This window comes from Oryza glaberrima, chromosome 1 (genome assembly GCF_000147395.1).
Source record: "Oryza glaberrima chromosome 1, OglaRS2, whole genome shotgun sequence".
Taxonomy (NCBI): domain Eukaryota; kingdom Viridiplantae; phylum Streptophyta; class Magnoliopsida; order Poales; family Poaceae; genus Oryza; species Oryza glaberrima.
Genome location: NC_068326.1, coordinates 19,659,930 through 19,671,062, shown reverse-complemented (window position 1 = coordinate 19,671,062; position 11,133 = coordinate 19,659,930). Strand labels below are relative to the sequence as shown.

The 11,133-nt window shown below is 42.5% G+C and overlaps 1 protein-coding gene across 1 annotated transcript; it reads left to right on the top strand.

Annotated features, from left to right (window-relative positions):
* The first annotated feature begins 3,962 nt into the window (after positions 1–3,962).
* On the top strand, positions 3,963–9,178 carry LOC127755116 (uncharacterized). Its single transcript, XM_052280757.1, has 10 exons — positions 3,963–4,123; positions 4,786–4,940; positions 5,366–5,497; positions 5,598–5,648; positions 6,057–6,153; positions 7,036–7,082; positions 7,256–7,472; positions 7,830–7,959; positions 8,056–8,098; positions 8,938–9,178. The coding sequence occupies exons 2-10, from the start codon at positions 4,809–4,811 to the stop codon at positions 9,010–9,012; spliced, it is 924 nt and encodes a 307-aa protein (XP_052136717.1). The 5' UTR covers positions 3,963–4,123; positions 4,786–4,808; the 3' UTR covers positions 9,013–9,178.
* Positions 9,179–11,133: the final 1,955 nt, after the last annotated feature.

The window sequence follows — 11,133 nt, the reverse complement described above, 5'->3', positions numbered from 1 at the left end:
AACGGTTATAAGGCCAAAGCCAGATGTTTCTCCCTTAGGCGGGGTTTGCCTTGCGAGCAGCGGCAGCTAACAGGTTGACAACAAGGCTCTACACTGTGGTCGAGGGGGAGGAGGAGGACCCACCCATCTTCTTCCTTCCCCCCTCCCTTCCTATACCTTCTCCCTCCAATCTTTTTCCAAGAGAAATCGTTGGAGGCTCAGAGCTCTCGTATGCTTCCTCGAGCTAGCGCTTAGCCAAGGAGCGCAAGCTCGCCGCCGGCCTATATTCTCTTGAGCTTGGCCAAAGGTGCGGTCTTCGTTGAGCTCATTGCCGATCCCCTCTTCTCCTTGGTCAAAGGGTACGGGCTCGCCGTCAACCTCGGCGCCGACGCCGTCTTCTTCGAGCTCGGCGTGGGGGTGGCTTCGTGTCAGGCAAGGAGGGGCGACACAGCGGGAAGCTCACCGGCCGCTATGTCCATCTCGTTCTGCTTGTTCCTGAGCCAATCATCTTTCTCGATATGCTTGTTCCACCGGCGTGCGGCTGTCAATCAAGGGCGACATGACCTCCAATGTGTTCTACTATGTCACCGGCGTCACCGGCCAGGCCGTCGACCAGAGCGCCATTGATGCGGTGAGGCAGAGGGTTGGCATGGACTGTCTCGTTGGCAAGGAGGAGCACCGGTAGCGGCTCTACTAGAAATCACTGTTGGATAGTATAGGGAGAGGAATATTTTTGTGGATTCGGGTTGGCATGGACTATCTCGTCGGCAAGGAGGAGCACCGGCGGCGGCTCTACTAGAAATCACTATTGGATAGTATAGGGAGAGGAATATTTGTGTGGATTCATTCCTTATATGTAATCCTTCCTTATCTCTATATATACCGCCTCCCTGAGGCTCTAATACCATATTGAGTTGCATGCACCAATCAGTTCAACTCAAAAGCTTAAGCTTATAAGGAAAAGTGGGCAATTCACTTTATATTCCAACACTCCCCCTCACGCGAGCCTCTAGCATGGAATAGAAGTGGGCTGCAATTTTTTATTTAATTGCGTGCTAGCCAGGATTCGAACTCGAGACCTCCAGCTCTGATACCATATTGAGTTGCATGCACCAACCAGTTCAACCCAAAAGCTTAAGCTTATAAGGAAAGGTAGGCAATTCAGTTTATATTCCAACAATCCCGACCAGGTCACCACGAAGACAACAATGATGGCAGCACATTGGATTGTTGTTCTACCTTGGCAACTTTGTCAGGAGGAACTTGGTCAGCTTGGGTTGATCAAATCGTGCTCATAGACATGAAGCTAAAATGGAGAATCCAAGAAGGTAAGAACAACCCAACAATTCAGTCAAAACACACATTGTTCATCTTGCTTCCTGCTACTGTTCTTCGACACACACCATGCTGCTGTACATAGAACATTCTGAAACACAATGTGAAGGTGCAGAAGTGGTCAATGAATGCTCAGACAAGTCTCTGCGACCCAACTGCTTGCTGCTGCCTCCTCCCCTCATGGAGCTACTCCTTCCCAGCGCCGTCGTTTTCGCCGGCTACTGCGCGCTCCTTCTTCGTGCCGCTGACACCGCCAGTTAACGCCGTCGCTGGCTCCGCCGCTCCAGCAAGCGGCAAGACACGCGCGCGGCTGTTGGCCGCTGCACTTCACGGCGCCACTGTGTTAATTGCCGCCGCTCACAAGGCAAACCCCCAAGGGAGAAAAAAACATCTGTCTTTGGCCCATATAACCGTTGACGTGGAGCATTTATACAGCTGGCATCCACATGTGCCAAAACCACTATAAAAACAGCATATGAGTTAAAATATCCAGTTTTAATAGTTGGAGGGTGTATTATATCCGGTTTTGTAATTTGGTGGTGTATTTTAGACAAGCACAAAAGTTAGAGGGTGTAAAATGGACTTTTCCCTAAAAGAAAAGAGTTATCCCGTTTATAAGGAAAACTAGAGAAAAAACCATTACAACAACACGGTTTAATTGAGGAAAAAACAGCAAAAATCCTAGGACGTTTTCAAAGAGACCTAATCCTTGCAAACCCAAACCTAGTAACCATGGCCAACAGTCCTACAATCAAAAAAAATCCTAAGACCAGAAGGACACACCGACAGAACAACGATAACGCCTGAGTCAAATGAATCTAAGATTTTCACCTGGAGAGATTCCTTGAGGCGACGAAGAAACAACAGAATCCGTAGCAACATCTTCAAAAAGGGGAACGCTGCCCGATGTTGTCGCCACTCCTAGCGCCGGCAAGCCACCCAAGGCTTTCGCCTTAGAGTCTCATCCAACCGCCATGGCCTACAAGGAAGTTCACTCAATGTCACACGCGCACCCAAAGTCACCACCTGTACAACACAAGCCACGTCGGTGTTGGGTTTTCCTAACCACTGGCACCAAGCCGTTTGTAACGTCCCGCCTCTCTCAGGCCGAGCCCGCTTACATCTGGCAGCTCTCATAGGGCAGTCTGTAACGTCCCGCCTCTCCCAGGCCAAGCCCACTTACATCTGGCAGCTCTCATAGGTGGCCGAGCCCACTTACATCTCTCCCAGGCCAAGCCCACTTACATCTGGCAGCTCTCATAGGTGGCCGAGCCCACTTACATCTGACAGCTCCCAGGCCGAGCCCGCTTACATCTGGCAGCTTTCATAGGTCATAACTTACATCTGGCAGCTCTCATAGGTCATAACTTACATCTGACAGCTCTCATAGGTCATAGACTGCCCTCAAGCTGCCGGTCAATCACCCATCCCGAAATTGCTCCAGGCCAAGCACACTTAACCTCAAAGTTCTTTCGAGATCGGCTTCCAGAAAAGAAGTTGCAACTTGTTGATATGAGTATTCTATTAATCCTATTAAGTGTCACATCCTCACCCCCTTAAGACATCGACGTCCTCGTCGGTCAATCCCAGGCCAGGAACGTCCCATCTTGGCCACGTCCATATGTCCAGTGCCAGCGCATGTGCCATGCTGTGTGACCACTCCGGATCCACACCAGCCATGCGCACCATGCTCGCGCAACTGCGACACACGCGCCCGTGAAACCGCGAGAGTCAGCTCTGATACCACTTTGTAACGTCCCGCCTCTTCCAGGCCGAGCCCGCTTATATCCGGCAGCTCTCATAGGTCATAGACTACCCTCACATTTAACCTTAGAGTTCTTTCGAGATCGGCTTCCGGAAAAGAAGTTGCAACTTGTTGATATGAGTATTCTATTAATCCTATTAAATCCTAGGCCGGGATGTCACACCGTCGAAGGCGTCCAGCTGTCAACATATCATAAGATTATTATTAATATCTAAATACACTGGCCCAACCATACCTAGCATATCACAAGACTATCGGGTAATAGACAACTCATCTTTTATTGTGCTAGAGAGGAAAAAAAAGTAAATTACACTTTGTACTAGTTTTCATATTATGTCATTCTTTAACCATTATTTTCATTTACACAATAGCTAACTTTACATTTCAATTTAGACCACCCTAACTCAGCAACCATTCCGCCCACTAGCTTTCTCTCTCTATTTTCTTTTTCCCTCTAATAGTTGGGGAAATGCTAAATCTATCAAGGAGGAGTCCGGATCTAGCGTCTCCGCTCTTTGTCGAGTCGACTCCTACTCCTATCTCCTCGAGTCCATACAAGCCTAACAGCCTCGACCTCAATGGCGACCATGACAATAGTGTGCATGACGATGGAGGAGGAGAAAAGACATGTCGGTAAATAGAGGGTGTGGTTGCGCATGTAAAGGCGAAGAGGAGGAACGATGGTGGCTCATGAAAAAAGAGTGGTGGTGGTGCGTGCAACGGCAGTGGTTGCTGGTGGTATGAGAAATTTATTGTTGACACAATCCCTAACTGTGTTTATTATTTTTTTTCTATTCTATTAGTATTGCTGATACGGCGAGTTACCGGTTATTATAAAGAAAAAGCTAAAGTTTTAAGGTAGTAAAGATATTGGGATAAAAGGTAAAGTAGTCGAGTATCTTCCCCTTCCCTTGGCGTAAAAGAAAGAAAACCTCCCGTCTCTCGTCTCCTCCGCCGCCAAGACGAGTCGCGGCTGAACAGGGGAGGGGCGCCGCAATCTCCATCTGGCGAGCAGAGCAGGGGAGGGGAGGGGAGGGGATCCTGGTGAGCATCCATCCACATCCTCTTTCTGATTCATCTCTCTCCCCCACCGCCACTACTTTTGTCTGCAATTTGCTCGCGTTCGTTCGTTTCGTTAACCCTAGCTTCTCTTCTAGATCTGGATGAAGCTCTTCTCTTAATTTCAGAGCCTTAAACCTTAGTACTAGAAGTAACAGTTTGTTTGTTCCCCCAAACCCCCATGTCCCAAGTTGGATCCGCCCCTGTTAAGACTATTCTGATGTTCTTGAGCCGCTTACTGGCTTATGCATGATCCTTATGTTATTAGTCACTCCATCTAGCTTGCTATGTGCTGCTCAGTGTCTTTTACCTCATGCGAAATGTGGTCAGAATTGCTTTTTATTTTGAGATAGTTCAGTCCCGGATTTGGACTGTAACCCTAACATCGAAGGGTCTTGATTTTCAGTATTTTCCACTTTTTTTTAGCTTTTGTTCACCATGTAAATTGAGGCGTGTCATCATCTAGCATGATATTAACCATTTTCTAGCATGCCCTGTACTGATTGGAGTCTTTCAACTCATGAAAAGAATTATTTCAGTTCTATTTCCTCTTATTATATGGTTCTTTTGGTTAAGATGTACCGATTAAGAGAAACTAGCTTGCTTACCTTGTCCTAACTGAGTGAGTTCTTCTGGTAATGATTCAGAGCTGCTATCCCCTCCCCTGCCCATGCTGGTTGTTACTAAACCTGGTCAACTCCCAGTTGAGTTTCTTGAACCCTCTGCTGCCCAGAAACTGGTGATTGGATTTGATTGTGAAGGCGTAGACCTTTGCCGCCATGGTGCTCTCTGTATCATGCAGGTGAGTTCAAATGAAGCTTATGAAGCATGAAGTATGTTCATGCGATCTTCTGTTTCATAATAGTGGTCCTTTCAAACTATTTTGTATCTACCATCTCCTAATAGTGGTCCTTCCATCCTGCAAAGTGTCAGCCATGCCCTACATAAGGAAGTTCACTATCGCTTATATGCTTTTAGATTCCTTTTTCACGATCTTCCAAACTAGGAAAATCATTCGCAATGGTAATTGCTTGTTGTCTTGCCTCACCTTTGAGTACTATGTATTGATATGCGCCTTTTAGATGCAACCACTACCTCCTGTTATTTCCGTGTATTGTGTACACATAGATTCCTATTGAGCTTATTTTTAATTTCGACATATTGTTTGGTCCTTGCTGATGTAATGATGAATACCTTTTTATTGGTCCATTTGGATTTTTTTTTCAGATTGCATTTCCTGACGCTGTTTACTTAGTTGATGCTATTGAGGGTGGGAAAGAACTTATTGAAGCTTGCAAACCAGCACTTGAGTCAGAATATGTCACCAAAGTTATTCATGACTGCAAAAGGGACAGTGAGGTGCCTAACCCACAACTCTGAAGTTATTGTAGTGCATTATTATTTTTTTCTGTTCTAGAAGATTGATCCTGACTAATGGTTGAGAGTTACGATATTGCAGGCTCTGTATTTCCAGTTTGGCATAAAATTGCATAATGTGATGGATACACAGGTAATCAGCATATGCATGTGGTGTGCACTATAGTGGCATGCTTACTGACTAAATTTATAGTTAACTCGGTACTTTCTCTGTTGTTTACATGTAAATTATTATCTGCTGCTTTCTTAATGATGTTCATATGCATGTGGTATGCGCCATAGTGGCATGCTTACTGACTAAATTTATAGGCATCTCGGTAATTTTTCTGTTGTGCACATGCAAATTATAATCTGCTGCTTTTCTAATTCTATTCATCAAAACTGAACCATTACCAATTTATCATGAGCTTAGGACCATTAACCCTGTACAGAGCTGAAATAATTGCATTATCATTCGCCATTGTAGATATGTAATGCGAATTGGCAGCTATTTGTATGGTAGTTTCTATTTGGAGGGACTTCAATTATCACTCTTGTGCAGATCGCTTATTCTCTGTTAGAGGAGCAGGAAGGGAAAAAGAGAGGATACGATGAGTACATATCTTTTGTCAGCCTCCTTGCTGATCCCCGATATTGTGGTACTTACTATACTGAATTAGTTTAAACCATTGAGTTCCTTTGAATCGAAAAGACGAAACTGCTGTGCATGTTTTGTTCCTTCTGATCTGTTCTTTCACAGTATACTGTATACTTATATAAGCTCCCCTTGGTTGTAGTTTACCTTGTGCTGGCATGCAAGCTCTTTCTTTTCCTTATACATATTATCTGCTCCTACGTTTTACATTTATATATTCTTAAGCATTGTCGCCACACCACCCTTTTTTTTTTCCTTTAGAAAAAAAAAAGGAAGTGTTGCCTCAGAGTTTTTTTTTTGTATTCATGAAGTTCCACTTGATTGTGATCTTTTGGTGCCAGGTTCTTATTTTGAACTATAAGTTAATGTAATGCAACACATTATGCTTAGTGTTACTGCTAGTGCTTTAACTTTGATGTATATGCCTTACATATCCAAGCTGCTGCAAGTTTTGTCCAAGCGTAACTTCTATATGACATGGTTATTTCAGTCATGAATCGTTTCAACGTGGACATTCTGCCTTATTATATGTTCATTTAATGTGTGTATGATTAGGCCTTAGGCTGCAACCTATCAGTTCACCCATGAATATTAGAACACCTGAGATGATTGCTCCCTCTCTCTTATACAGTTTTCTATTACTTCTGTAATTCTTTAAATTAATACTTTGCAAATATGTTGAAAGCCTTTTGGTAGGTTGTGCGTTGAAACTACAAAATGTACTGTGGTTGCATCACAGCAGTTTGCTGCTTCTGTCAAACATTTTTATCAATTAATTGTTATGCTCTTTAAGCTACCTAGATGTTGACAAAGTGTATGAAGGACCGCAGCGCATTTTCTTGTGTTCTGTTTGATTGATCATATGGTGTGATACTGCTTTGTGTAGGAATGGCATATCCTGAAAAGGAAGAAGTCCGTACCCTTCTAAGGCAGGTTAGCAATATGTGACGGGAATTGTAGAACTTTGTTAGACAGAAAGTTATTGTGCTGAAGATCTGAAATCTTGTGTTACTCTCTATTCTATGATAATGCTTGGCTATCCGATGCTTCACTGTGCTGATATCCTGGTTTCTTGACAACTGACAAGTGCTTACATCGGTTTTCAGGACCCTAACTTTTGGACGCATAGGCCTTTATCTGAAATGATGATTCGAGCAGCCACAGATGATGTCCGCTTCCTTCTCAGTATACATGAGAAAATGATGGAGAAGTTAAGCAAAGTATCTTTATGGCGTCTGTCAGTTCGCAGTGAGCTATACTGCAGGTGCTTTTGCATAAATGACAACAAGTATGCGGATTGGCCACCTCTTCCAACTGTCCCTGGTCAGTGCATCTAAATGTGTTTTTCTCCCCATTTGTTCATATTGCAAATCCATTTAGTTATCATATGCTAAAAGGTCCATTTTGCCTATAGTTTCTTCAGATACTATTGAAACTTGATAGTCAGAATGACAATTTTGAAATGCAAGTCAGGGTTGCTTTATGGGCTGGCATTTTTAGGTGAAGTGTTAGAAAGTAACTTGGACCTTGGCAAGCAAGTATAGTCTTAAATATAAGCATCACTAACACATCATGGATGTCTTTCAATTGTATTCTTTAATTCTTCAAGTTTATTTTATATTCAACTTTGTAAAACCAGACATTTGTGCTAAACTGCTGATTGATATTTGTGTCATACAGATGAAATTGAACCTGATGTTTATGTTCCTGAGGTGGATATCCTGTCAGTCTTGGATGTGCCTCCTGGCAAAATGGGGCGTGTTATTGGCAGAAAAGGATCATCAATAATGGAAGTGAAAGCATCTTGCAAGTAAACATACTAAGTCTGATTTTGTAGATGTTCTCTAAATCTATATTATTCTGTGAAGCTTTATTTATTCCTTTTCATTTCAACGCATATCTGCAGTGTTGAAATCCACATTGGTGGTGCAAAGGGACCTCCAGACAGGGTAAGTTTCCTAGGGCCTTTGTCTGTTGTAATTAATATGTTCAATTGGTTACTGGTCAGTCCACCACACTCCACAGTCATGCTTCACTGACTGGCTCCATCTATCGACTTGAACAAATTAATACTACTAATAACTAAAGTTCTTGTAATTCTACAAATGGAAAAAGACTACCAAATAGGTAGTCATTGAAACATATTATTTTGAAGTGCCAGGCTCAGCACATTGTTGTCCTAACAAACTTGTTGAGTTTAGAGTGGGTTTTCATATAATCACAAACATTTAGCGGGACTGGGCTCCTAACATGTATGGCTCTAATAAAAAGTTGTTTCTGATTTATATTTTGGCACAAGTCTTGCTGCTCTTTTTTTTTTTATTTACATTTTGCCCTATGAGGTTCCATTCCTTGTCTTTACTACCTGTAAGTCTGTAACATTCTAAGCAGACTTATCTCAAGGTGATCACTACTGAACAGATATATCTATCTTCTAGCTAAGGTGATCAGTACCATAGTAGGCTTGCGTGGGCTAGGGCTGGATGCATATGAAAATTGTGTGTGCAGCCTATATATGTCACAATCAGTACCCTAGCTGGACTGATCCGTGAGGCAACACGTAGTGAGAAAGCAATTGCTGCTAGTAAATGAATAGCGAGATCACATTAGGTGGTCCTTCTCCCTAGCACATGAAAAGACGGTGGAAAAAAGGCGATACATACCCAAACACTGAATAGTCTTCCATTCTCTTCTTTGAATAACCTTCTACATTATGCAGACAAACCAATCGAGCATATACATATTTTTCTAATTTCCACTGATCCTCATCCAATTTCCCTTAATTCAGGTATTCATCATTGGACCAGTGCAGGAAGTCAGAAAAGCTGAGGCTATCCTCCGAGGCCGCATGCTGGAGTTCTAGAGCAACAACCTTTTGTGATACCCCGGCTTCAAACTGCTCTCCTCAATATGTCAGTCTTGTGTGCACAAAAGGGATATACAAAAATGCATGTGGTACTGGGTGCCTCCAGGATCTCTGATCCTAGACATGATAAAACAGAATAAAAAGAATTGAAAGGTTACCTCCATCTGTGCCAGTGCTCCCAGTTCAATTAATCACCATCATGCTGAGGTTTCTAAGCTTGCAGGTCTCCAGTAAGCAGATCAGAGGATCTGGGCGACTTTTGCTTGATCCATCTCACTCTCATTCATCAAACTGTACCTGTATACATTGAACATTGCGATCGCGCTCATCCCGGCGCATTCATCGTCGCCTGGACCAGCGTGCGATCGGCAGGAGAATTTGGGGTGGTGTCCTACCACCACCGTTAGGTCCGTTGCTGGAGATTGGGTTGGGAGATTTCGCTTTGAATGCTGATGGCAACCCCGTTGCCTGGGAACAAAACTCGCTATAGCTGTGATGCTTTGCCTGGAGGTCCGGCTAAACGTCATTGAAGACGAGACGGGGAGGGGAGGGGAGGCTCGCCCACAGGTGAGAGGTGAGGTGGTGATCAAATCAAAACCATCGGCCCAAATCTTCAGACTTAGCAACCAACCGGATGGGGACCCAACACGGCGATGGGTACGTCGGTGTTAGGACCACCTTGTTACTGTTCCTCGTGCGATTTTGTTAGGCTTAGCTTGTTATCACTGCTCCTCTCGTGTCTATCTCGTCCCAGCCTCTTGATTTGACCACCTTTTTCCTATGCGCCTTTTTCCAAATTTTGGTAAATTTTATCTTAAAACAACGTCAAATTTTAGAAGTTCTCCAAGCAAACATCACTTCCGTATTCTTTACTGGGATGGGAGAAAGTCTGTGGTTGGTCTCCACGAAAGTTAAGCCTTTTAGTTTGTTATAGGTTGAGTTCGGGAGGCAAGGTTTCTAACCTTACTTTCAGACACGAAAAACCAAGCAAAGAATAAGCGCATAATTAATAAAGTATTGGCTATAAACTTTAAAATGAATTAATATAATTTTTAGAAATTTTTATAAAAAAACTCATGTTTAGTAATTTGGGAAGCTTACGTGTGGAAATGAGAGGGGAGAGGTTGGGGAAGTAGTAAAACACAGCCTTGGAGAGCTAGTCGCAAGTTGCTGGTGAAGTTTGTCATTATACAAGATCGCTTTACCTTTTATACAGTGCTTCTTACTAAATTTTTAGTCCTTTAATTTTTCTTCCAATACTTTACTAGTTACTGTTTACTATTATATTAATATATGATAAATTGGTAAATGTTAAAATTGTAGAGATGGTATAGAAGAGATAATGGTCATGTTCTTTTCTCCAACAAGAACTGGATGAATGAAGATTAAGATTTTCGTGGTACGCTTTTCAAATCGCTTAACGGTGCGTTTCATGAGATTATATATAAAAGTTGCTCTAAAATATCATATTAATCTATTTTTTAAGTTTATAATAATTAAAACTCAATCAATCATACGTTAATATCACCTCGTTTTGTGTAAAAAACTTAATCTTCATCTTTATCTTCAGGAGAAAAGAACACCACCAATGTTTGTTAATGAGCTTAACGACTCACTGACCGAGGTGGCTTAATATCCACCCGCATTCTTGGAAAATATTTGGTGGAAACTACATATGTAGTAAAAACCTGAAAACTACCGTTGGATTAAAAAATGGATGTATGGGATTTATGTACGTATTTTAAACTTTTTATTCATGGTGACGTGGACGAATCTCGGACATTCATTTTTCAATCAAACGGTATTTTTCCTTTTTTTTAACAACTCCCACTAGACGTGCGAAGTTCTATTGATAGAGCAGGAAATTCAACGGTAGTTTTTAAGTTTCACTACATATGTAGTTTGCACTGTATATTTCCCCCCTATCCTGGTATGAAAAACTGCGTACAAGAATTTTATATACCATCTTAGCAGTAACTTCAAAGGAAACAATTGAAAAATTATTGTAGGAACGTCAGAGAGAACAATTCAACCCCCATAGGTTCCAGTATTCCTGGGGGTAAAAAATAAACTACTACTCCAGAATATATTTTACTTCATAGAAGAAAACAAGTTGCA